Source organism: Phragmites australis, chromosome 9 (assembly GCF_958298935.1).
Source record: "Phragmites australis chromosome 9, lpPhrAust1.1, whole genome shotgun sequence".
Taxonomy (NCBI): domain Eukaryota; kingdom Viridiplantae; phylum Streptophyta; class Magnoliopsida; order Poales; family Poaceae; genus Phragmites; species Phragmites australis.
The window spans coordinates 33,805,795-33,831,421 of NC_084929.1; the positions used below are offsets into that span (position 1 = coordinate 33,805,795).

At 46.8% G+C, this 25,627-nt stretch overlaps 4 protein-coding genes across 5 annotated transcripts; 3 read left to right on the forward strand and 1 right to left on the reverse strand.

The window, feature by feature from the left end:
* The first annotated feature begins 10,257 nt into the window (after window positions 1-10,257).
* On the forward strand, window positions 10,258-13,248 carry LOC133929333 (probable polygalacturonase At1g80170). The gene is made up of 9 exons (XM_062376047.1): window positions 10,258-10,617; window positions 10,726-10,857; window positions 10,943-11,128; window positions 11,215-11,241; window positions 11,335-11,542; window positions 12,224-12,305; window positions 12,382-12,490; window positions 12,593-12,712; window positions 12,792-13,248. Exons 1-9 carry the CDS (start codon window positions 10,432-10,434, stop codon window positions 13,086-13,088), a joined length of 1,347 nt encoding a protein of 448 aa, XP_062232031.1. The 5' UTR covers window positions 10,258-10,431; the 3' UTR covers window positions 13,089-13,248.
* A 275-nt stretch (window positions 13,249-13,523) lies between these two features.
* On the forward strand, window positions 13,524-14,838 carry LOC133928182 (uncharacterized). The gene is made up of 3 exons (XM_062374423.1): window positions 13,524-13,527; window positions 13,698-14,104; window positions 14,271-14,838. Exons 1-3 carry the CDS (start codon window positions 13,524-13,526, stop codon window positions 14,691-14,693), a joined length of 834 nt encoding a protein of 277 aa, XP_062230407.1. The 3' UTR covers window positions 14,694-14,838.
* Window positions 14,839-17,488: 2,650 nt separating this feature from the next.
* Window positions 17,489-20,254, forward strand: LOC133929334 (protein ANTHESIS POMOTING FACTOR 1). Its single transcript, XM_062376048.1, has 9 exons — window positions 17,489-17,654; window positions 17,750-17,850; window positions 18,315-18,488; window positions 18,573-18,672; window positions 18,808-18,924; window positions 19,007-19,144; window positions 19,276-19,357; window positions 19,814-19,863; window positions 19,932-20,254. Exons 1-9 carry the CDS (start codon window positions 17,580-17,582, stop codon window positions 20,055-20,057), a joined length of 963 nt encoding a protein of 320 aa, XP_062232032.1. The 5' UTR covers window positions 17,489-17,579; the 3' UTR covers window positions 20,058-20,254.
* A 559-nt stretch (window positions 20,255-20,813) lies between these two features.
* Window positions 20,814-24,846, reverse strand: LOC133929335 (farnesyl pyrophosphate synthase). Of its 2 annotated transcripts, none has more exons than XM_062376049.1 (12): window positions 24,476-24,846; window positions 23,234-23,258; window positions 23,035-23,147; window positions 22,861-22,947; window positions 22,595-22,711; window positions 22,420-22,508; window positions 22,160-22,211; window positions 21,965-22,060; window positions 21,834-21,878; window positions 21,641-21,730; window positions 21,501-21,572; window positions 20,814-21,137 (listed from the first exon to the last, which is right to left on the reverse strand). In XM_062376049.1, the coding sequence occupies exons 2-12, from the start codon at window positions 23,256-23,258 to the stop codon at window positions 21,009-21,011; spliced, it is 915 nt and encodes a 304-aa protein (XP_062232033.1). In that variant the 5' UTR covers window positions 24,476-24,846; the 3' UTR covers window positions 20,814-21,008. The 2 variants fall into 2 exon arrangements, with proteins under 2 accessions (XP_062232033.1, XP_062232034.1); XM_062376050.1 differs by lacking the exon at window positions 24,476-24,846 and adding an exon at window positions 23,819-24,164.
* Between the last annotated feature and the right edge of the window lie 781 nt (window positions 24,847-25,627).

Genomic DNA, 25,627 nt, shown 5'->3' on the forward strand with positions numbered 1-25,627 from the left:
TAGCCACCTCGGGTTCGCGTTCAGCTTGCCGGCGCGCGACGAAGCAAGTGAGGGAGTGGATCGCCGAGTGGAAGGGCGCAGCGATGGCGAGGACGATGCAGGCGACGACGCCCGGCTGGAGATGGAGCTCAGCGGCGCGGCCACTTACGTCTCCGCGTGCAGGAGAGCGCCCATGGCGAGGTAGAGTGCGATGAAAGGGGGAAGTGGAGTTCTCGATGCGGTGCCCATCGGAGCTGCTGCGGAAGTAGATGTTGGGCGGAGCAGCAGCCTGGGTTCCCCGTCAGCTGGACGGAGCGCGACTTGGAAGTTGAGGGAGAGGATCGCCCAGTGAAAGAGCACGGCGATGGCAAGTGCGGCGCAGACAACGACGTCCTGGCGGAGATGGAGATTAAATGGAGGCGGGCGGGTGGGCGGGCGGGCGTGTGTTTTTGCCTCCGCTGCGTTTCGTGTTAGTGTTTTAGCGGAAACATCGTTAAAATCATCTAGTCAAGCACAAAATCAACACATAAGATATAATATTTTTTAACGAGGTTAGGTTAAATTACCTATATTCTCGGGGCATGATTACGGACACTCCTTCTCAACTGTTTCTGTCTTACCCTTAGTTACAACGATGGTACTATCTATTTAAAGACCCGAAATTAAGAGTTTGACTACAACTATAATTCTAATCCCACCTAATTATAACTCAAGTCTATCTGTAACCTACTATGTACACATATTCGACACATATTCCAACAAACTCCACCTTAGTGAATATACACGCCAACTTGAATCCGCCATGTGTGAACCTCCGCGTACCTAGACTTGAGCCATCTATCTCCGTTGCTCATCCTGAACAGTTCGACGAGGATGCCTCACCGCCAGGAACGTATTCCGCAAAATTTGCAGCTCCCACCTCCATGACTTCACCTTTCAGCTTATACTGATGACCTCTCATCTTCTCATCTATCATCACAGTCTTACCATCCTGCATCACATTCAAGGTCTTCTTATCTGACATCGTCTGATACAACCAACCTTCTCCATGCAGAAATCCAAGCGATATTAGATTCTTCGTAAGTCCCGGCACATGCCGCACACCCTCAAGTAGCATTTCTTGTCCATCATACATTTTCAGTTTGATATTGCCGACTCCCATAACACGGTAACCTGTGTCATCTCCCAAACGAGCAAGACCAAAATCACCTTTAAAGTATGAAGAGAACCACTCCTTGTTTGATGTAGCATGATATGAACTTGCCGAATCTAACAGCCATATTTCTTGGAAACCACAATATTTACCATACCCTTCTTCAGTTCTGGACAATCTTTCGTTACATATCCCCAATCATTGCATTTATAGTATGGTGGTCCCTTCTTCTTCTTTTTCTTGTTAGTCTCCCTGCCTCGACCACCTTTGACGAAAAAAGTATCTCCAGATGAACTCTTACCAGCATTGTTCTTCCTCTTTTGTTCATGAGCAAACAACGCCGCAAGAATATCATCCACTCTGACTGCCTCTTTACCATACTTCAGTGTTGTGACCAAGTGCTCATAAGACCTTGGCAAGGAACACAGAAGAATAATCACCTTGTCTTCATCATCAATTGTCACCTCCACCTTCACAAGATCAGCGATAGCTTGATTAAAGATGTTTACGTGCTCAGCAAGATCCAACCCCTCCTGCATCTTCAGCCCATACAGTTTTTGCTTCAGATATAGCTTCCGAGTCAATGTCTTCGACATGAATTGATCATCTAATTTATCCCAAATCTTCTTAGGTGATGTTTCATCCATGACATGGTACACGATTTGATCGGAGAGACACAATCTTATTGTCGCCGCCGCTTGTGCTTGCATCTCTTCCCACTTGTCATCATCTACCGTGACTGGCTTCTTGTCGCTAAGAGCCTTCAGGATCCCCTGTTGCGTCAGCAAATCCTTGACTCTTGTCTGCCAAAGCCCGAAGTTACCAGTCTCGTCAAATCTCATCACCTCGAATTTGGACGCCATCGACGCCATCTGCCTATTGCCGCAGACCGCCGAATCTTGCTCACGTGTACCTCACGTGTGCTGAACGCGCCTCCGCACGCTCGTACCTGCGCCCCGCGTGGACGCACCACCACACACACGCCGAACCGCGCATACGCCCGCCTCGTACACCGCCCGTGCACGATCCGCCGCTCTCAAGCCCCGTTGACAACCACGCCGCTTGCACACGATGAAGTTGACTCGCTCGATCGCCGCCCGTTGTTCACCGTCAACCGCCACAAGCAACGGTTCATGAACAGCCTGATTGCAAATCTCGCGATCCATGAACTCCAAACCTCGGTTGCCTCTGCGTTCTGCGCTTCTGTTGCTGCACTTTGTTGTCTGGACCCCACGTCTCATATTTATGTCCAGCAGAGAGAACATTACGAATCCAACCAGAACTAGACTACCAACCAACCAACCGTGACCGACTAGTACTGGAAAAGAATCCGGATTCGATCCCGAACTGTACCGCTCAGCCTCATAAATTGAGTCGTCCGATCCCATCACTGCCCGTGACTTCCTTTTTTTTATGCCACCGAGAGCACCTCCTGCCCAGCCCCAAGTGCTCTCCACGTCCTGCGCGCGCACGCCAGCAGCACCGGTTGACCAATCACATACACCTGCATGCAGCCACAGCTAGCCCACATCTAACCGAACTCATCTGGACTCCAATTTTTTATTCTCTCTCACGCATGCATGAACTAGGAGTCATTGGTTTTCCCCTTTTTTATTCTCTCTCACATGTGACATGGCTCCCAGCATGCAAGATTCTGGCCCCAGTACATAACTTCAATGACCATGCAACATACATACTTAATTTTTTTTAATCCAAGTAATCCTATGCATGTATGACCGATGCATATGACTGCATGCATCCTTTTTGAATTACCGTGCCATGCACATCTGACCGCATGCAAAACATGGGACCCACATGTCCACATGCAGCACGTGAACCTCCACCTGTTTCCTGCGTGCCTGTGGACTGCCGTTGCATTTTGCATTAACTCCTGTCTCCTGTGTGCTTCAGGATTTGCGCCCGATTCTGCCTTCCTGTGTGGCGCCGTCTCCGACCCGGACTCAGTCCCGTCGCGTCACATACTGCCCACAGCTGCCCAAGCCAAACACGATTGCCTGGTATGTCATGGCGCCGAACTCGCCACGTGCTTGGGCCGCGTCGAACTGCCTGCCTGCTGCTGCGCAACCCGTCCACACGCACCCACGCCGCTTCACAATCCCGAACGCCTTTGCAACCTCCAAAGTCCACCATGACTTTCGCCACCGCTGTTGCTGCTCCACCTTGAGCAAACAACAACCGCACCAATCTAGATTGACCACCCATCAATCAGATTGTGAGTCGAAGCCGCCGCCTTGTCCGTAACGTCTTCCAACCGCACCGTTGAAACTGGCCATCACATCTAACCGACCCCTATCGAACAGCAGCCCCCAGCCGCTATCAACCCGATCTCCATGTCTGGACGGATCCCCATTGATGCAGCCCATCAGACGGTTCAAGCCACCACGCTCGAAGTGTCCGAATCCACCGATCGAGTCGTCGATCGTTGCCATGCTCCACCTTGCGTCATCCTTCCCCGGACCCGTGCAAGCCTCGCACGGTGTGGAATATATCCTCGTGCCTTCTTCCCTTGATCTCTCTTCATGGCTCTGATACCACTTGTTAGAATTTTAGCGGAAGCATCACCAGGATCATCAAGTCAAGCACAAGATCAACACAAAAGACACGATATTTTTTAACGAGGTTCGGCCAAGTTGCCTACATCCTCGGGGCGTGACTACGGGCGCTCCTCCCTAACTGTTTCTATCTTACCCTTGGTTACAACGGTGGTGCCTTCTATTTAAAGGCCCGAAATTAGGAGTTCAACTACAACTCTAATTCTAATCCCACCCAATTACAACTCAAGGCTATCTGTAACCTACTTATAGAATCTCTAGCTGTTGTCTTTTGACAGTTAATCTAATAAACACTCACCTAGTTAATCGTGATTTGTTCAGGTTTTCTGTTAAATGATAAAACAACTAGGTTAATAGCTTAGCCTAGCTTCGTGTTGCTTAGAGTTACCGATCGTCTTCCGCTAGGTTTAGCTTTCGTCATTTTCTCCGTCGTTCTTCTTCCACTTTGGTATTTCATTTGGTTTTATTACGGTGTTCATTTGCTTAGTTGTTGTGCGCTTTTTGTCGTTAATATACGTAAACTCGAAGTCGAGGTTCTAAGCAAGAACGTGAGGAAGGAACTGAAGGCAAGGTCCAATGATGAAGAACCCGGGAAACTCAAGAGATAAGACCAATCTTGAATTGACCCTTCAAGAAGGAAAGTCTTATTTCCTTGATCATACTGAACCTATGTTTTCAAATAATATACATGATCAACTAAAACCGGACTTATTATCGCATGTGCTATATATTGCGTTTTCTTTCAAACTACTTGTAGTAGTTAATCCTATCAACACTGCCATGCCTTATATGTCATCATCCAGAATACATATCACCCTAGGAATACTTGTTGTTAAATATATTAACAATAGGCGACACCTTGATATCTAGCATGCTTAGGATTGAATACATCTCCTCGGAGATATCACTTTTACAATACGTCTCCTCGGAGATATCGCTTTTAAAATACTTCTTTTTGGAGGCAAGATTCACTGTTATCAATGATAACTCATATACCATGCCTCCTTGATGGTTGTGAATTCTATGATGGTCATGAAATCCTTGATGCCATGTGGGACATGGATGGTGATGTGTAGAAATGGGTGAAAACTGTTTTGGCGGGGGCAGGTAGAGTAGTCCTCTAGGGAGGGTGCTCTTGGGGGCGTAAGGTATCATGGGGGTACTCATTGCCGGAAGATACCTGCCCTGATCGCTTAAGAACCGAGTCAATGCGCCGTCATGCTTAGCCACCTCGTGCAACCATACGTCCTGTATGGGTAGGACTTGACTTTTCTTTCACCAGACTGAATTGTGCATAATACCAGGAGGCTGAGAGTAGCGCTTGAGCCAAGTTACCAGTTGTCCCGATGTTTGGAGGTTGCTAGCCGGCTTAGGCTTAAAAATGGGACTGGCCTTCGTAATATGGCCTCTGGTACTTGATGGATCACGTGGAAAAGCCCGGCAGGAAATGTGTTATAGAGGGTCTCTGTCGGAGGATTAACTCCAGTCGCAGGGATCCTGAGAGACCCCTTTTTAGAGATTCGGCCGGGGGGATGATCCTGAATACATTTGTCGGAGAAATAAATGGGAATGAATGCAACGGCCGGTGGTGGGGGTGTTGACCTAGTGCAAGAAAAAGTAAATGCATCGGAATTTAGACAGGTTCGGACCGTTCGGGGGCGTAATACCCTACTCCTGTATGGATACTATAACTATCCTGAGGAAGTCCCTCAAGGATGTTGCTGGTTATAAGAATGTTGGTCTATCTAAGAGCTTGGGGCTCCTTATTCTTCGGCTGGGACTGGGCTCAGCCTTCCTCACCGTGTTCTCTTGCGCTGTGTTCTTGTTTATCCGATACCTCTAACCGTCTTCTTCAGCTCTGCTCTTTTTCACTTGGTCCGTCCTGTTTCTTTTTTATTTCAGCCTCCTCCTCTTGCTTCTGTGTCGTCGGCTGCTTTAAGTACCCGCCGGCTGCGACATGCCCCGAACGGAAGGAGGGGGCACGGGTTCTGAGATGCCATAAATGGAAAGGGCGTCATCATTTCCTCTGGGCGAAGTGACCGGGGGTAGGAAATGCGTCGCACGCCCGGTCGTCCGTCACCATAAATGCCCTGGCAACGGGCGCCGTGGAGAGGACCCACCAGGCAGCCACAGAGCAACCCGGCGTGCCCGCCCTGTCTTGTTCCCCTGCCACAGCAGCGCGGCAGACGGAACACCTTGGTCCTTACGACGTTATCCCGAGACAAGCTGGATGGCACGGGACAGGACCCGTGCAATTAATAACCCCACGCCTCTCTGCCAAAGCATGGCAGGAACTGACGCTGAGCGCGGCGGGAGCAGTTGGAGGTGACAAGCCACGCACGCTCATTAAATGCGGCCTCGGACCTTTGACTGGTTGACACCTCATCGGTGGGCCCCTCGGGGGTCCTTCTGGGTCGTCGGGGTACCGAGTGCTCGGGGGTACTATTTACATCCCCGAACACTCTCTCCCGAGAATACCTTTTCTTGTCCTCAGGGTGCCGAGTGCTCGAGGGTACTGTTCACCTCCCCGAGCACTCTCTCCTGAGCACTCTTGTACGGACCCTCGGGGAACCGAGTGCTCGGGGGCTGCTGCATGCAGCCCCGAGCACTCTCTCCCGGAACTTAGCTCTCCTGATCGTCGGGGGACTAGGGTGCTCGGGGGTGACCGTACACCTCCCCGAGCACTTTCTTCCTGGTACTTGGATTCCGTAGATCATCAGGGAACTGGGGTACTCGGGGGCCACCGACTGTGGCCCCGAGCACCTTCTCCCGGGACTTGATCTTTTCTCATCCTACAGGTGAGAACCCGCGGGATGGCGCCATGTGGCGGATGGCTGGCCTGGCCTCGGGATTCGGGGACCCCCGGTTCCTGATACAGCGACAGTCTCGGTATGATTCGCTCCTCCGCTAGCTACGGTGGAGGCTGAGCATATCGTGTAGGTAAAGCTGTACAACCTCTGTATAGTGTAAACCTATTCGAATAGTCGTGTCCACGGTTATGGACATGCGATAGCAGTAACCGTTTTGACTAGACTCTGGGTGCGTGAGTCTTGATGAGTGAGTGTGTGGACTAGATGTCCGTGTGATGTGGTTCCTGGCTCGATCCGCCAGAAGCTGTGTGGTACTAGAGGTACACCAGATGTGATAAAAGGGACTGCGGAGTGAGGTATAGCCCCTCTCAGGACCGAAAACCCCCAGATACAACTTGTTGCCCTGGTTTTGGTTTTAAAACTATTTCAACAGCTTTGCTACTAGGTCACCTTCTAATACGTTGGGGACTTGAGGTGATACTTAGTACCAACAGAAGATGCCTGCTTTTGTTTTCAAAAGCTTTGTTACTTTTATTCAAAAGGTTAACAGTGGAGAATATAAATGGATACCTGCATAAAACCCGCTTTACGCTTAAAACTATGCCATAAAGCCTTATCCTTGAATCATTCATTATGCATGTATCAACCCCCTTAAAGTAGTATAGGACTTGTTGAGTATCTTCCGTACTCAGTCTTGTTGCTTTCATATTATTGAGTTGGAGATCAGCCTCAACCCAGCTGAAGTTGAAGAGAAGAAGTCTAAGGTCGCGTCCGTACCCGACTTGCCTGTGGCATTGGGTTGCTTCGTCGTTTCGCTCCGCTGCGCTATAGGCTCTTCTGCTTGGCTGTTCTGCTGTGGATTCTTGTCTACCGGACCATCTTTTCGCTTTACAGATATTTATTTTACTTATTTGTATTCGAAATATGTATTTGATATCATTCTATTGAATTCTGTGCGTATTAGCTACTTGATCCAGGTACTGATACAGGAGACACAGGGGAACCCGGGTTCGGGGTCCTGACAGAGACTTTTTTATATTTCAAACGTGCAATCTCAGCAAGGGTCGGATCCATTTAAGGTGGAGTATAAACTATAGAGGAGAAAAATCAGGGATGCAAACTCATATGGCAATGGTTGACGCCTATCCTCAATCGAAGTTGCGGGCATATGGAACGCCTTGGAGTCGTGGTTCCACAGAACGCAGAAACCTAGACTGACTGGACAGAAGAAAATACGAAATAGGCAAACCACCTAATAGTCTAGGCATACAGGCAGGTCACTTGATTTTTTATGGACCGAAGGAACCAGGCCACATACATCCAACTATACGGACTATTAGACCTACCTGCTATTTAGACCTACCTACTATTTTAGACCTAACTCTATCTATTGTCGTGCGGATTGTTAGATATATATTATACATAGGTATATGAAAAGGGGCCTCTCGGTTTTGGGGGCCCGGGGCGGCCGCCCCGCTCGACCCCCCTCAGTGCCGACCCTGATTATGATGTAAGTAGATAAGAGCTACAAACTTATAATAATGACGGATACCTGGTGTGTGAATAATCTTGTTGCCTTGCTAAAAAAATATATGAGATGGACGGTGGGGGAGGATAGAGATGGCCATTTTCCCTGTGGAGACGGAGATCCACACCGAATGAGGCAGGGATAGGGCCATTTTTTCCTGCATGGTTCACTAGGTGAGGCCTCGAGTCGGGACAGGATAAGGATAGAATTTTTCCCGTGGATTCGTGTCAGGGTGCAGCGTGCCGATCTCGTCCTCGGTTGCCATGGCGCGCGCAAGGAGGCGGCGTAGTGGCCCACAACATGATGACCTCATCCCCGGTCGCCATGGAGTGCGTAGCTAGTCCTTGGCGGCGGTGCGACGCTCAAAGAACCATAGCCCCCAGCCGTCTCCCCCATAGGGCTAGAGATAGGTACAATTTTTGCCTCGATTTATCTTTTAGGGTCACCCTGTCGCCATCCCTAAGTAAAGGAAGTGCTCCCCGAGCAATACAATGCAATTGGGCAGCCTGCTGATATGGTGTGTCGAATATGACTGTATTCACGATTCTTCGGTGTACAGTATATCGAAATTCTATTTTTGGTAAATGATGTGTCGAATACGAATGCTAAAATTGTAAATATAATAATATATTATCTATTCCAGTAAATACTCTCATGTATATTATCTAATTATGGATTTTTGCAGTGACTTGTGAATGGGAGTTGCGCACGTCAAATTATATTGCAATGCAGATTTATACATAAAAAATAATACCGACATGCGCCTTGTTGAAAAAAATTAATGAAGATATTGTTATAAAGTGAGAGGGATCGTTTAAAAAATGTCAGTCTACCACCACCTGACATGATGGAGAGGCAGCTGCAGTGCTGTGCTGACCTTTTACCATAGTATTGGATCACGACCGGAGGAGCTCGGTGCACGATGGAGAATTCGAGACTGCCCGCAAAACCGGATCATGTTCTGTAGCGTCAATCCCAACGCGATGCCAGATTGAGAAACCCTGCTCGATTGTCGACGTGCATAGAGATGCAAGTTTTTTTTTTTCCATCCGTGGACTCAGAATTCGCTCAATTAAATTAACAAAAATGTTATTTGTCTGTTGATAGATTTGTTAGCGAGAAATTTATCGATTTTTTTATCTTAGAATTCACTTGGAGATTCATGCATCATTCTTTTCGGATGAGCTCTAATCTTCCACGTTTAGAATTAGGTTTAAGGTTTAGAATTTTTAGGGGATTTGTGAGCCTCCGGTTCTATAAGATGGCCGGAGAGCTCGCCGATCCGGTGGTGGTGGCAGACGATGGGTGGGATAGCGAGGCGGTAGGGGCGTCACCTACTGCGGTGGTGGTAGATGACAGTTAGGCCGATGATAGTGGCGGGGATGTTAAGATTGGAGTGGTTAGTGGTGACGACGAATCTGGTGGCGGTGGCACTGTCGGAGCTGGTCAGAGAGGCGGTGGCTGCAGGGGAGCACGGGGAGGTGGAGAGAGGACGGGCGGTGGAGGAGGGACTGGTGGCGGAGGTGAGCGGGCTACGCTGGAGCTAGTCACGATGCCATCGAGGCGACAGGGAGGCAACGCGTGGGGTAGGGGTGGGGAGGCAGTGCACGAGTGGATGAGGCTCGGGCGGAGTGGACAGGGCGAAGGAGGTCATGGAGGCTGTTTGATACTCATCTAACGACCCAAATTTAGATAGATTTAGCTCATCCAAATCTGTCAATAGACATCTAAGTCATTCCCTTAAATTAAAGATACACTTATATCATATCAGATAGTGGCATAAATACATTTAAATAGTGATATAAAACTATCTATGAAGTACTCACTTTATCATTTCAATTAAAGATGTATTTCTGGCATATCCGATAATGATACAAATAAATTGAAGTATTTACCTAGAACTACATATTAAATACTCACTATATCATTTTATGCCGCTACACTTTTTTGACAAACTAGCAGTAGAGCTACTTTTTCATTCAATAGCAGAAGCAAAATGGTACAGGACTGAAAAAGAAGAAATCAAAGGCTAACTATCTATCTGTTTATCTACACCGTTCAAGGTTGGGAGCTTTGCTCAACCTATGATGCGAGTTTTATATTTTTAGATTATTGGCTCGATTTAAAACTCAAAAATATAAAACCTAACTAAACTAAGGAAATAAATAAATTACCCAATCACCTAGAAGCACTCATGGTAGCCACTTCATGCTACTCCCAACGCTAAGTCACACGTCAGCTGCACCTAATTAATTTGAGCTTGTTGGCACGTCCGTCCGCACACGTGAACCTTCTGCTTTGGAATCTCTCGTGTTCCCTGGCTGGCTTTCCGTACGCCGCTCATATGCTCCTGTGAGTATGTGGCCGGTGAGTAGTGAGTAGCTAGTGATGCAGAACTCGCTAGTGAAGCCGCTTGGTTCAAGAATGGCGCGGGGGGCGCCGAGGCCGGCGGCCGTGCTGCTTCTGCTCGCCGGCGTTGTCGCGGTTCTAATGCTGAACGCTGCGGAGTCCCGCATCCTCCTCACGCTCGACGACTTCGGCGCCGTCGGCGACGGCATTGCCAACGATACCAAGGTACGTGCACTGCTGCATACATCAGTAGCAGCCCAGCTCGCACGTGGAGCCTTCGATGGTAGTCACAAGTCAAGCTCACAGGGCCGTAACTTTTGTTTCTTTCCCAAGGCCTTCGAGGACGTTTGGAAGGCGGCGTGCGCCGCCGGCGACAACACCATCCTCAACGTGCCCGCCGGCAAGACCTACCAGATCTGGCCGGTGACGCTCTCCGGTCCCTGCAGTAGCGAGATCAAGCTGTTCGTAAGTACGCACACGCGTTTATTCACAGCTTAGTTCCCAGCTGCTTCCCTTCCTGCTTATACAGTTTTGCCTCGCGTTTCGTCAGATTTCTGGGAACATCGTTGCGCCGGAGAGCCCCGACGACTGGGGGAGCAGCGACCGCCGCCAGTGGCTCCACTTCTACAAGGTGCAGGAGCTGAAGGTGACCGGCGGCGGCATCATCGACGGCAGGGGGCAGCAGTGGTGGGCGCAGTCGTCGTGCAAGGGGAAGCTCCACAACCACAAGAACAAGGTAACTGATGGCGCTAACCGTGTGCTCTCCTCTGCTCCTATATCATCTTGCAGCACTAACCGTGTGCTCTGCTCGTGTTCTCTTAGCGTTGCACCCCGCAGCCTGCTCCCAAGGTGAGCTCGTGCGCCCCGCACGTTTGATCGGAGATCCGCTCGAGTGGATAGAGTCACCGGGGAGGAGGAATCATGTCGCCTTGTTGGTTGCAGGCGGTTCACTTCGAGGATTGCCATGGGATCAGTGTGAAGGGCATCACCCTGCAGAACAGCCAGCAGTACCACCTGACGTTCACCCGGTGCTCGAACGTCGAGGCGAATTACCTGAGGGTGACCTCGCCGGAGGACAGCCCCAACACCAACGGCGTCCACCTCGTTGACTCGTACAATGTTCACGTCAAGGATAACCTCATCTCCACAGGTATGTGCCCAGGCTTTTCGCCCTTGGTTTCCTTGCAGTTTCAGGAAGGAGCTTCCTTTCACAAAACACATTTTGCCTGTCTAATAATTCAAGGTACTGTAGTGGACTAGAGGGAAATATAACTTTATATGCTCTTGCGCATCTAAGGTCTAACTTGATGTTCATTCATTCCATACGATACTCATTTATTGATTGATTTTCTTATATATCTTATGATTCTTTACTTATGCTTTCGGTACAAATCTCAACGAACGATGTTGATGAGCCACCCGTTCGCATGCTTTAGTGGAATTTTCCACTCAATGGACTAGAGATTTAGGATAGAATGCACACTTGAACGCTAAAAGTTTTGTTGTTTGTTTTTTTCTTCTGGTTCTACTTCTTCTGCTGCGAAAAGGCAGAATAAACGGGTTCTGAAGAAGTGATTTCTGGAGAAGCCAGAATGCTGTTTCTGAAAAAAAATAACTAAAACCGAGAAGCTCGTTGAGAAACGATTTTCTAAAAATCTATGTGCTGAGAAATAAAAAAATTTAGAAACCAACCGTCTATTTTCAAAATTAGCTTTTCAGATAAGAAAAAATATAGTTTTTTTAGAAAAAAAAAGCCAAAAACAAACATACCCTAATTGCAAGACTTGGCTTGTAATCTGCCCGGGGTTTTCCTTTTCCCCCTTTTTTGCAGGTGACGATTGCGTCTCGATCGTGGGCAATTGCACAGATGTTCGTCTCAGAGCTATCTCATGTGGACCTGGCCACGGCATCAGGTAGCTTTAGTCTCTTAGATTTCTCCACATGCTCCTCAATTGCCAGTAGAATTAACAATGTGTCGCGTTCGATCAGTATCGGAACCTTAGGAGAAAACAATTCTGTTGATTACGTGGAGAAGATCAAAGTCGACACCTTGTTCATCTCAAATGCCGAAAACGGTGTACGCGTCAGGACCACGAAGGTAATAGCAGCTGTCCATTTCTCTACCTGAATCACAACAGTCATTTGTGCCGGGAACTGAGGTGAAAAGACTGTTAAAACCCGTGCGATTTCTTCTGGTCAGAGCGGCGGCGGTTTCGCCCGCAAGGTGAAGTTCGAGAGCATCGTGATGAGGAACGTCACGAACCCCATCATCATCGATCAGGAACGCTCCGACCATCTGGAAGATTCGTCTGAAGCGCCGGTACATAGTCACTGAATCCATCTGCAGTATGCAGCATATATTTGTCGCTGAACTTTGCGTTGGAAAATTTGCACTGCAGGCAGCAGCGCGGGCGGTGCAGGTGGAGAAGATCAACTACATCGACATCAGGGGCACGTCGGCGTCGGAGCACGCGGTCACGTTCTCGTGCAGCGACGCCGCGCCGTGCAGGCGCCTGTCGCTGACCAACCTGAACCTGACCCGGGTGGACGGGCACAAGGCGTCCTCCTACTGCCGCAAGGCGTTCGGGAGGAGCATCGGCACTGTCATCCCGGAGTCCTGCCTCTCCAAGGAGGACTTCGTCCAGCAAGTCCCAGGGCGTTCGGAGGAAGACGACGACGACGATTCAGATTCGTGAAGATCTGGCAGTCCTTTCCTAGGTCTAGTCATCTAGTGCAGGTTTCTGTGTGAACTGAAGAACCATGTTGCCGTCAACTTTGGACTTTTTTTTTTTGTAATCCAGTACACTATCAGCTAAGTATATCTTTTCGTGATTAATGAAGCTAAATTACCATTTCTGTATAAGAGTCGGATTTTTGTGCCAGGGCATGAAATGCACATGCACAACATTTCAAGCTAGGACACTAGGCCTCACCAGGGATTAAAATTTCGGGAATATCTAAGGGGAACAAAATATCTAATTTCAGAAAAAAAACCCACTAACATGTGAAATCCAAAGAGTAGATAACAAAAAATAAATAAAATTTTAACAAAATTTCAAGAATTTCGGTCTTTTCACCGTAAGCGAAAAACATTGTAAAACTAAATTGAAATACCTGGCCTGACCGCCTGAATGGGTCATTGGCACAGAAGAAAATAGCAAGTTGTCAACACTGGCTAAGTTTAGGGACAGCCTAAACCAAGGCGAGGCCATTGCGCACAACCACGAAACCCAAAGAAAGCCATGGCCAGGTTATGCTCCCATTTCAACCTCCTCCATTCGCCTCGGCCACTCCTACATAACCAGACGCCATTCGGGAGGCCAAACCATCAACCTGCAGCATCTCTCAGTTTCTTCGTCTCTGTTTCTTGGCTGGCCGCCCTCTAACACTCCTCAGCAAAACCATCGAGGGCGGTCAAAGAGAAACGGGCACGACGAGCACCATGGTGCGGTTCATCGTCGCCCCGCTCCTCCTCCTCGCCGTCGCCTTCGTGGCCTCCGTCGAGGGCCGCGTGGAGGACCCCGTCCTCCGTCCCATCAATGGCACCAACTCCGTCAGCGCCTCCATCTCCAACGTCTGGATCGTCGCCCGCAAGTTATTAACCAGCGACGTCCGCCCCGTCGCTCCCCTCGATACTTCCTTGTTGGACGACAGCACCTCTGGGTTCCGCAAGTTGACCGGCGAGGACGAGTGCCAGCGGACATGCGACCAGGTAGGCACCGCGCCTTTTCTTGTGCAAGCATGTATCCGCGATAATGCAGATTCTTTGGCCCCGTTTGGAACACAGGAATTCCACACTAAACAGTTCAACTCCCGCTAGAGTATGGAAAAATTCCTGACACAGGATTTGCTGATGCTCCGATCGTTCTCCGCTGCAGGTGCACTTCAAGACGATGTGCCGGAGCTTGACGAGGATGCCGGGGGTGACCACGCCACGCGAGCTCCTGCAGGCGGCGGTGCGTGCGGCGATCGGCAAGGCGAAGCTGGCCAAGCGCCGTGTCGACGAGTACGCGGCGAGCTCGCACGAGGGCAACCCGATGGCTTCCATCCTCGAGACATGCGGCCAGGCGTACGACAACGTGGCGCAGGCGCTCGAGGAGACGCAGCAGCTCATCGACGCCCACCCCACGCACGCGGACCTCATGAGCAAGGTGTCGGGCGTCAACACGTTCGCCGTCGACTGCGACAACGCCTTCGAGGAGCGGCCGGAGATCAAGTCGCCGTTCGCGGCCGCGCAGCGGAACGTCTACCGCCTCGTGGACAACGTCCTCAACATCGCCTACTTCGTCAAGCAAGTCTGAACTCTGAGCTCTGAAGCATAGCATGCGAGCACGTGAGCCGCGAACTCACCGGTTGTAAAGGCAGGGGGTGGTGGTGTATCGATCTCCCGCACTTGAATATATATGAACAAGGCTTGAGAAAAAATTGTACGTAGGTGTATCTTAAGGTGGCTAACACGGAAAACAGATTGAGCTTGTGTCATACATGTTCGGTACTCCTAACATGAACGGATCGCCGCTGTTGGATCGTGTTGTCTAAGGTTAGCACCTCTTCCTCTCCACTCTTCAACACAGCCCAACTCGTATTAGGGATGAAAACTAATGGAAATGGTCGGAAAAACCCTTTAACTGTTTTCACTTTCATATTTTCTCAACCGGACGAAAACGGAAAAGCCGAAAGTAAAAACGAACACAGGATTACCAGTTATATAAAAACGAACCAAACCGAATGAAAATACATCGGTACTAGACAGAAACCGGTGATTAAAATTGGGAAGACCGAAGCTCGCCAAGTGTCACGAGGGGGTGCAGGAGCTGTGCAGGATCCGGGGCATCTATAAAAATAAATGGCATGAAAACAATTTATTTTCTGTTTATGTAATCAGGACACTACCTCGGCAACCTTCCATGTTTCACCGATAGAGTAGAAATCTTTGTTGTAACACATTCAGTGACCTTCTCAACATAAATAGAACAGGAAGCTTTTAAGAATAATGCTATTATGAGATAAACACACGCAATTTTTAACATAGAATAAGATAGTGGTGATGACATTACTTCCCATGCTCATAATCCACTCTAAAAGGTTACAAGTAACTCCTTGAATAAGGCATACATCAGTATGATATCTCCTTATCATCAGCAATAGATACAAAGTTCAAACATTGTGCTATGCTGCTACCTAGAAAGATGGGAGGAAAGAATAAATTTATCAAATGGATTCATATGCAGACCTATCAAACAACTGTAAACTAAGAAAATTCACCTCATTAACTTGCACCATTTGCCAAGCTCAATAGGTTTTCTGTGTACAAACCGATTGCAACACAAGGCCCAATCTCTGCCACATCTGTAGAAGTGCCTGTCCTTGGACTGTAAATTTTCAATGTGAATAAGTACTATCCTCCCATCATTTAACACTAACAAGGGGCGTACTGTATGTTCAACATGCTGGAAACTAATTTTAACTTGTTTGCTTTGTTGCATGACCCATAAGCCCTTTTCGATGTCCATAAGAAACCATAGGCCGGCCTTCACACTTCTGTCTCGAGGTCGAATGAAGCTATGTGGTCTGGCATTACATCTTGGCCTTGAGCAAACTCATTCGAGAAGAAGTACACAATCCCATTGATGACCGTGTTGCCCCATGTGCCCAATCCAACAGGATACGGAGGTGCCGTCGCTCCCTCCACCAAGAATGGCTGCTGCCATCGATCGAGAGTGATGATCTCGTAAAGCTGTCGAGCTATGCCAGGAGAACAGTCAAGCACTCAAAGCACCTTATACTCGCCTGTGGAGGCAACCAGCCCAAACGCAACCATGGTCTAGTAGTGGCAGATGTCTCGCTCGTGCGCCGCATGTGTTTCTGCCAATCCTTGAGGCAAGGCACATACAATTCCCGTAGCCGGGTTGAGCAATCTGCAGCTCACGCTGGTCCCTTTCGCGATGCAGATGAGGTCGAGCTGTACGCAGGCAGCAGAGCGCCTTGGCCAGATCCCGCGGCCGGCAGGAGGCGACCCGCGTCCTCTCCCGTGGGATTAAATCGTGCGCGTGAGGCGCCGCTGCACCGGCGGGGAGCGGCCGGCAGCCGTCCGGGAGGCTGGGCTATTGGGGATGGAGCCGGAGCACCGTGGTGGGAGGAAGAAGCGGTGGTGATGGGTTGGCGAGTTGTGGGCCGGGTCTGTGAGAAATGCAAATCGGGATAAAAACAGGATCTTTTCCAATAAAAACGAGATTTTGAGAATACGAACCGGACGAGACCTTAGCTGTTTTCGATCCTGTTTCTGAACATCACCATCTCATTTCCGTCCGTTCCCACGTAAGAACCGAAACGACAAAAACGCTAAAAAAAAATGAAAAACGGTCGCAGGACGAGACGAGATATTTTCATACCGTTTTCATACAGTAATACATGGGCCACACATCATGTGCGAGTTGACCACGAGCGCTCACGCGGCGGAACAGGAATTTTGCTATGTGTGCCGTCTGTTTGACCAATTGATTCCAATGGAGCAACGTCGGGTGCCCACGCGCCAGCCATATTGTTTCGTGGTTGTTTAGCCCCGAAAATTCTCCTTTCACGCTTGTGCATTCTACGAGCTATCGGCAAACATCTCATATGTATGAGCCCACACAGACCACTTTCCCTTTCTCTTTTTCGCGTACGGATGCACCCAAGTTGGGATTTTTTTCCCTTCTTTTGCCCAAAAATTTTCTTCCAAAATTTTGTCAAAACTTTTGATTGAATTTTGTCAAAAATTTGTCCAACTGAAGATAGATCGACGTGACAGCCATTATAGCTGTGCATTTAATTATTTTTCTATTCAACCATGGGGCTCACCATCTGTCGCTTGTTAAAAGGGCGAGAAACACCTATTTTTACCATTTTTTTCAAATGAGCATATATTTTTATTAAATTTGAAATATAGAAATAAAGAATTCGCCGAACCAAATGATCGAGCCCAATCGATCTTTGAGTTCCCTCGAGCTCGAGCCCAACTCTAGGCTTGAACACTAAATTGGGCTCGCTCGAGGTCGGCTCGTTGACAGCCCAGCCCGACTCACATCCTCCTCCGTTACCAAATTAATTGGCCAAAATATACTTCTTAGCCCCCGGAACAGAAGAAGATCGGAAAACGAGCGGCGGCGGAGCAGTCGACTCGAGCAAACGCAACCGCGGGGAAGAAGATGGCAGCGGAGCTGTCGCAGCTGGACGACGAGACCGTCCGCGGCATGGCCATCGGCGCGGTCTTCGCGGACTACGTGAGTTCCATTGCTGGAAATCCCCAAACACCCTGCTACCTCGACGTTTTCCGCCCCGCACTAATCCGTCGCGGTGTCTGCTCGAATCGGTGCAGGCCGGGAAGATAAACTGCCTTGACTTCCACCGCAAGGAGGATCTTCTCGTCACCTCCAGCGAGGACGACTCCATACGCCTGTACAACATCACCAGCCCTGCGTGAGTGCGCTGTGCCCGCTTGATTTTCTGCCTATTTCCTGTGACTTCTATACTCTGTAGACCGTGATGGAAAGCGTACTGGGCAAGTTGGCACTAATGTAATCAGCTATTGATGTTAATCCCCCAAGTGATTAGATGCAGCATGTTGGTTAGTTCAATCGGTTTCACACATACACATGGATAGTGCCTTATTATTGGTCTTCTGTCACGTTATCCGTTCTGGTAGAGATGTGAGGTACTTGTGCTGGCAATATTTGCTCATTCTTGATGTTTAGAGAAAATCCTGTGTTCATTCAGTAATGCAGTATCTGATGACAATGTTTTCCCAACTCCTGTAAACATTCTGTATGGTTGCTGGAAATTTGCTTTGTTTCATGTAATTAATTAAACTATTAAGAAAACCATCACTTAAGTTTTCTGTTTTGACAGTAATCAGTGCTTGAACTTGCTGACCATTCTTGTAGGTTGTTGAAGACTACATATCATAGGAAACATGGTGCTGACCGTGTCTGTTTTACTCATCACCCAAGTTCCATCTTATGCTCATCAAGATACAATCTAGAGTCAGCAGAGTCACTTCGTTATTTGTCATTGTACGATAACCGTTGCTTAAGATATTTCAAAGGACACAAAGACAGGTTTTTTCCCCCCCTTGCCTTCCTTGTTTGTTTCTAAAATTTTCTAGGCGCAGATGCTGATAGATGTGCTCTTTTTCATCTCAGGGTTGTTTCACTATGTATGTCACCCATCAATGATAGCTTTATGTCAGGATCACTTGATCACAGTGTCAGAATATGGGACCTTCGTGTAAATGCTTGTCAGGTTGGCTACCGATCCTCAGCAAGATTCAGATTATGAGATGATGAGAGAAACCATATATGCTTAGTCTACATTTAGCAGATGAAAAGTACCATTTATCCTCTGATCTCCTTCGATGCTTACTCATGTATCGTTCAGGGTATACTACAATTGCGTGGGAGGCCTTCTGTCGCGTATGATCAGCAGGGACTTGTTTTTGCTGTAGCAATGGAGGGAGGTGCTATTAAGCTATTTGATTCCCGATCATATGACAAGGTCTGTAGTGAACATAATATATAAACCATATAATTTGAAAGGTGTGTGAAATATTTATCTTGGGAAACAAAACTAATTTCAGGGTCCATTTGACACTTTCTTGGTCGGTGGAGATACAGCTGAAGTTTCTGACATCAAATTTAGCAACGATGGCAAGTCTATGCTTTTGACAACAACTAACAACCATATATATGTTCTGGATGCATATGGAGGGGATAAGGTCAGTTAGATTATCATAACAAAATTTTGCTTCAGATGTTGATCCTGTAAGCATGTAATTTTCTGAACCTACCATTGATACCCTCACTTCCTTTTGTCAATATTTTGCTAATATCCCAATGTAATTCTCAGAGGTGTGGCTTTAGTTTAGAGCCATCTCCCAACGTAACAAATGAAGCTGCTTTCACTCCAGATGGCCAATATGTAATTTCAGGTAAGACTATATTTCTGATACATATACTGGTTCACAAGAAAAATTGCGCACTAGTAACTCTACAGTTGAGGCCTAAAGTACTAAAATTTCAAAAGTATCTTTATCTTCTTCCTTTTTGTATTTGTTGCCTCTACTTTTGTCGAGATCTAACAACTTACAAGAATTCACAATATGTTATTTGCCTTCAGCATCACTTTTGCCATTTACCAACCATCTAAATATCAATATTTTGTCAGCATGAGAGAGGCACGTACCTGGCTTTTCACATCCAATAGAAAATTGCAGTGGATGATCATTGCCCGTATATGGTAGTATTGTGCCGACACACCGTTCTGGCACAATACTTCTGAACTTAGAGACTTATATATGCTCGTATTAAAGCAGAACCTTATATTTGATCGCAAAGAGTTACGTGCTGCATGGATTGTTGAAAACAAAATATGCTTGATTTTGCAGGATCTGGTGACGGTACCTTGCATGCTTGGAACATCAATACAGTACAAGAGGTGCTTTCCTTAAGTTAGTCTTTTATTATGTCTTGTTATTAATCTTTAGTGTCGAATTTCTTTTGCAGATTGCTTGTTGGAACAGTCATATTGGTCCTATCACAGCTTTGAAGTGGGCTCCTCGTCGAGCAATGTTTGCAGCTGCATCAACTGCCCTAACTTTCTGGATTCCCAGCCAATCGAATTTGAATTAGGTGCCCGGTAAAAGGGATGGAAATTCAGATATCCTTACTTAACAAAAGTTTATATCCTGGTCTTTCCTGTACAAGACAGGTATCACATGCTGTATTACCATCTGTGGAAACAATGACATAATTCCTGGCAGATTCTTGCTGTAGTGCTCCCTTTCTTATTTATGTATAATATTCACTTGCCTGTTGTGTTATGACTATATTGTTAACGCACATAAAGTTGTCTGCGTTATTCACCTAAACTCTTTCTCTGTACTTATGCATAATCTGAACTGACAAAACAAGGCACTTGTCCCAGATTATTTTGGCCCTTATTGTAACCATTCATATATAGCACACGCACATTGCTTAAAACTTAAGAAGCTTCAAGCTCCTGGATTTCTATTCTTTATGTTGTATTCTCTCCTGTCAGGGCACTTTTTATGTCCAAAAGATTTTATTCCGTGAAGTCATACAAGATGGTGGCATCCCCAACCTACACTCCTTCGCTTCCTTGAGACTGAACGTGATCATGCTTATTAGCATCAGCAGGCACATCAAATCATTGGCTTCCTTGATCGCGCCTGTACAAGTAACACTTCCACCCATGCCATCTGATCCTGTGTATTCCAGTTGTTCATGATTTCCTCAACAATAATAGAATTCTGGTAGCACTTAACAAATAGTACTCTAGATGTTTGCTCTGGAAATATACACCTGAAATTCATTTTAATGCAACTAGGAGATAAAAAGAAAGCGACGAACATGATTAGGTACAAATAATAAAACGACCAATGTATTGTCTACACCAGAGGGTCCATCAAACCGAAATAGCACCTTGCCTCGTTATTATTCGGAGCAGCAAGCGCATCATGCTACATCAATTTTTTTAACTAGAAGCACCACATCATGGATCAAGCATTCCAGTTATCTATGAAGCATGCAATAAGGAATAGCTCCCTATCCAAGAGCACCCTACTTCTGCCTCTTGTAAATCTTGTGCAAGAAGGACCTCAATACGTTCTGAACAGCGATGCTTGGCTGGGCTTCAATATCCGCAATCAGCTTCTTGTAGCTCTCGCTCTCATACTCCTGAAATACCGCCTAGAACAAAATAATAAACAAGTCAGACTTGGTCGTAGACTCAATCAGTGCTTCAACATGTCATATTTTTTCAGACTATGAGAAGCAACAAAAATGTGCGGCCATGTAGTTGCTATTCTGTCCAGTCAAAACAAATGTCGCTTTGGATACAGGCAGGCTCTCCCAAACATAATATCATCTCTGTCCCATATACATCTAGTATCAATTATTAAAATGGAGATAATATGAAAATAATATATGCAAAATGGGGATCACATTAACCTTTAATCGGTATCTAATGCATTACATTTATGGTGGTCCTACTTGAGCAACAGATTACAATCCACAGATAAATATAAAGCATCATCAAGGGTAAAGACAAACCTCTAGCTTAAGTTCTTTGTAGAGATTCTTCACTTTTGCCACACAGGCTGGATCTTTCTTTCCATAATTTTCCTGTGGACCGTTAAGCATTCAGACAACTACCTTCAAATCATTGAAAAAGGGGTCTGGAGATGACTTACAAATAGAATGCGCTTTTGGCTCTCATCAGCATGCTTCAGAGCTTGCACAACTAGCCAGGAGCACTTGTAATCTTCAATGTCAGTTCCAATCTATATGAAACTAAACATTGATCAAATCACAAGAGATAGAGAAAAGTTATAAATATGATAACTGATGATCATTGATGTTGGTACAATAGGCAGATGCATAAACCTTGCCAATGAATTCAGGATCACCGTAACAATCTAGATAATCATCCTGTAAGAAAACAATTATGTTCATGCTAAGTAGACTAATCCTTGTGGCAGAAAAATGGTTCACATTGTAGAAAAAATGCAAGTTACCTGGACTTGGAAGTATGTTCCCATTTCAACAAGAATGCTTTCTACAGTACCATAGTTGTTTAAATCCTCACCAGATAGCAGGAGCGCACATGCAACCTGTGATACAGCCGCATGTCAGTGGCACATGCATCTAGTCAAATATTGAAAGGCAATCATGTAAAAAATAGTATGCCCAAAGTAGAATGATAGTTTTACCGGCAAGTAAAATGAATAGTAGGCTGTCTTGTATTGAACAATACGGCGGTGACTGCAAAAACATCAGCAGTTTGAAATCAACAGCAAATAAAGAGTATATCCTGAATCAGAATGAGCGGTGATGCACTTTCAGATAAAAGCCTTTCATCTAGAGTAACATGTAACAAAAACATGCGAAGTGAATACTTATGTTCCAAAGAATAGACATGATAAAATACACAATAGAAGTTTTTTTCATAGTTATTACAATATTGACCTACACTGTTATGCTATATTTTGTTTGATCTTTTTCTCCCTCATGAGTTGTGATAAGGTCCAGCAGCTGTCCTGAAGCTGTCTTGAACTCAACCTATAAAAACAAAACAACATAATCAGTACATGTAATAATCTCAGTGCTGGGGTTAAATGTATATGTAAATGAGAACATATAACTACCTCATTGAATAAATCTAGGAGATCAGCGTAGTAAGGTTTTCCCTTAAAGTGACGCCGAAGGATCCGTGAAATATGGTTGCGAAGGATGATCCCGTCATTCACAGCAATGAAGCCAACCTATTGCATAACAGAATGCATCCTTAGAGATTACTTAACAAAGAGAACTAGACAGTGGTCTGCACTGAAATTACTTAACAAACAAGTAAATTTTGGGCAAGTAGACAAGCGCTGTAATATTCAGAGTGGGCAAATTCTGCTTCACTAACCTGAGGCACCCTGAACCAACAAGGCTGGCCACGTCTAGTGTGAGAGTCGTCCATGATATCGTCAAGCACGAGAAAGAAAGCTTGAAGCTGTACAGAAAACACAGATCTTCAGAGGAGCAACTTTGGTTGCTTTACAGCCATTTTTCCTGAGAACACCGAAGAGAGAAACTTTACCCATTCGATGCACCAGCCAAGTGTGCAAGCAAGAAACATGTCCTCACCCAGAACATCAGCACCCTTCAACAGCTTATAGCTATCGACCACAGAGAGCCCACGGTTACACTTGCCTATCATTGAAAAACAACAACGAATTAGAGAATTACTAGCTTTCCTTATAAAGTAGAAATACATCCGGCCAAAATCGTCTCCTCACCTCCGAGTACATTGTAGTCAAGCATCTGCTCCAAAGAAGATAAAGAAAAGGTTAGATTGGCAATGCACATCAAAAGCACTAGCAAACGGGACTAACAGCAGTCAGCAGGTAACTTTACTTATGATCCAAGATCCACTAATACCTGTCCATTAATAAGTGCCCATTTAATTGCAGAGCTTAATAATCATAAGCTCTGCTCTGTTTTAACTGCAACTCAAGCTCATTTGCCAACCGCAAAGCCTATCAACCCAGCTCAACTGAACTGAAGTTTCAAGCTGTACTTGTTGATCCGTTCCAGCGTACGTGAACTGTAGTAATCACCTCCAAAAGGGTTAATTATCCCTTCATATTTATTCAGTCATGATCCAGCCTTTAGAAGCGATTACACGTGCTAAACCAAATTAATTGCACTTCCATCAGGAAGCAGGTGTCGGACGAACGGGGAGAAGCCCACCGATCCGGCCCCGAATCTAACGAAAAACCTAGCGGAGAAAATGGAAAGGCGCACGCGCGCGTCGAGCAGGAAACAGCAGCAGAAAAGGAAGGCGAGCAGAGTGAGAGTGAGTGAGAGAGAGAGATCATTACGCGGTCGATCCACTGGTGCGACTCCGGGGTGAACTCGAAGGCAGGGTCGGTGAGCAGCTCCTCCTTGAGCGTCTTGTAGATCTGCGCGAACGCCGCCCTGGTGTCGCCGCCGGCGGCCGCCGCCATTGCCTCCTCCAGCGAAGCAGGGGAGGCGAGGTCGGGCACGAGGAGGGAGTGAGGAGAGGAGCCCGCGCACTGGCGCCGCGCGGGTTTGGGAAGCCAAGGCAACGTGGGAAGACGGGGGATCGCGACGGCAATGGCAATGGCAATGGCAAAGCTGGCGTGGGGATGATGATGGGGGATTTGGTTCCACGTGATCAGATACGATGCAACTTTACTTGCATTTGTGCTCCAATGGTGTCATGTCGCGACAGGGGCGAATCCACTAGCTCCAGTTCACAGTACATTTCTTCATGAGTGATGAGTGAGAAAGAGAGAAGAAAATAATTGGAAGGTCAGTTTGATTCGCTTGTTCACTCGTCTCGTTCAGCGTCGAAGAGTGGTTTTGGCTGCCAGCACAGACACCGAGGCGATCGATCCACTGATCCAAATACACGAAACCTTGCTCAGCTAGGCAAGACAAGCCACGGCAAGTGTTCCAAATGTGCCTGGAGAAGAAAAGGAAGAAGAAGAGAGACATGGGTAGATGAGCCTCACCTATCTGTCTCCTTTGCATCTATCATTGTGTGGCGATGCTGCGATCCAATCATATCTTCAACGGAATCGCTTCAAGCTCCCTGAACATGTTTTGGGAAATCAGTCGAACTCAAATTCCATTTGGGATACAGATTTCATGAGCTTTTGGATCAAGCTAGAGGAGCTTCTACAGAGTGATGCAGCTACCGAGGACAGATCAATTCGTATCAGGATTAGAGAAAGAAAATGTGGAGCCCAATTAAGCTTCTACCCTTGTACCGGAGAAGAATGCACATTGGACGATGATGCACATGGAGGCGTGGGAGAATAAAGCCTAGGACAAGTTCATGTTTTGGGTTCTTTTTTGGCATGATCTTTTGAGAACTTGCTATTTTACTAGCCTCTAGCTTGTAGTATAACAGGTCGGTGCTGTCGCACAGTGTGCGTGTAAAAACAGTCGAACTATAGATGCTCTAGCTAGGGAAGACGTCGTACGTGGTGGCTGCTCTATGGTCATGGGCTCATGAGGATGATCGGTTGCGAAAGATCGACGGGGCAAGAGCAAGTGTGCAGCGGTGGATCAGGGAGGGGGGCGCACTCGGGGCATTGAGCCCTCTACGCCTCTTCAATTTTTGAGCATAAAAGATGAAAAAAATAAGGAAGAGAAAAAGAAAAGTGAGAGCTCTTTAGTTTTGGCTCTGGATCCATCATTGAAGAGATGTGGTGGTAGGCGGTGTAGAAGGCCCCATGTGATGTCACTATTGAGGTTGATGCTTCACGGATTCAAGAAACTGTGTCGAATATGTTTAACTTTGAATATAAACAATTATGCGCATACTAGTATACAAAGCATACAAAAGAAAGGAGGATGTAATAATCGAAAACTGGTAAACTTTATTGATTCATCGTTGAAATCATATAGTACAAGTTTATCTCATTATACATGTTACTCCACAATGCAAACACTAATATGACTGTATGATAAGATTTGGCGATTGCTTCATCTTGGATCCCGGGGCTTCGTGAAGCGACTCCGGTTAATTACACCTATTTTCGGACTATCTCCGATTAAGCTGCGCTGGTGGTCGTCATAATGAGATCATCTTCGAGTCTATAAGGTTGTAGTCACACTCAACAAAGACAGAACAAAGTAAGCGTTAGCAATAAAAGAAA

Excerpts from the sequence above, each read along its gene's own strand:
- LOC133929333 (XM_062376047.1), top strand. The coding sequence starts at position 10,432 with ATGCAGAACTCGCTAGTGAAGCCGCTTGGTTCAAGAATGGCGCGGGGG. Across the intron at positions 11,242-11,334 it reads CCCCGCAGCCTGCTCCCAAG|GCGGTTCACTTCGAGGATTG; the intron begins GTGAGCTCGTGC and ends TGTTGGTTGCAG. Across the intron at positions 11,543-12,223 it reads GGATAACCTCATCTCCACAG|GTGACGATTGCGTCTCGATC; the intron begins GTATGTGCCCAG and ends CCTTTTTTGCAG.
- LOC133929335 (XM_062376050.1), bottom strand. The coding sequence starts at position 23,944 with ATGGCGGCGGCCGCCGGCGGCGACACCAGGGCGGCGTTCGCGCAGATC. Across the intron at positions 23,259-23,818 it reads CGCACCAGTGGATCGACCGC|ATGCTTGACTACAATGTACT; the intron begins GTAATGATCTCT and ends TCTTTGGAGCAG. Across the intron at positions 22,212-22,419 it reads ACAAAATATAGCATAACAGT|TCACCGCCGTATTGTTCAAT; the intron begins GTAGGTCAATAT and ends ATGTTTTTGCAG.
- LOC133929334 (XM_062376048.1), top strand. The coding sequence starts at position 17,580 with ATGGCAGCGGAGCTGTCGCAGCTGGACGACGAGACCGTCCGCGGCATG. Across the intron at positions 18,489-18,572 it reads TTCAAAGGACACAAAGACAG|GGTTGTTTCACTATGTATGT; the intron begins GTTTTTTCCCCC and ends TTTTCATCTCAG. Across the intron at positions 18,925-19,006 it reads ATTCCCGATCATATGACAAG|GGTCCATTTGACACTTTCTT; the intron begins GTCTGTAGTGAA and ends AACTAATTTCAG.
- LOC133928182 (XM_062374423.1), top strand. Across the intron at positions 14,105-14,270 it reads GCCAGCGGACATGCGACCAG|GTGCACTTCAAGACGATGTG; the intron begins GTAGGCACCGCG and ends TCTCCGCTGCAG.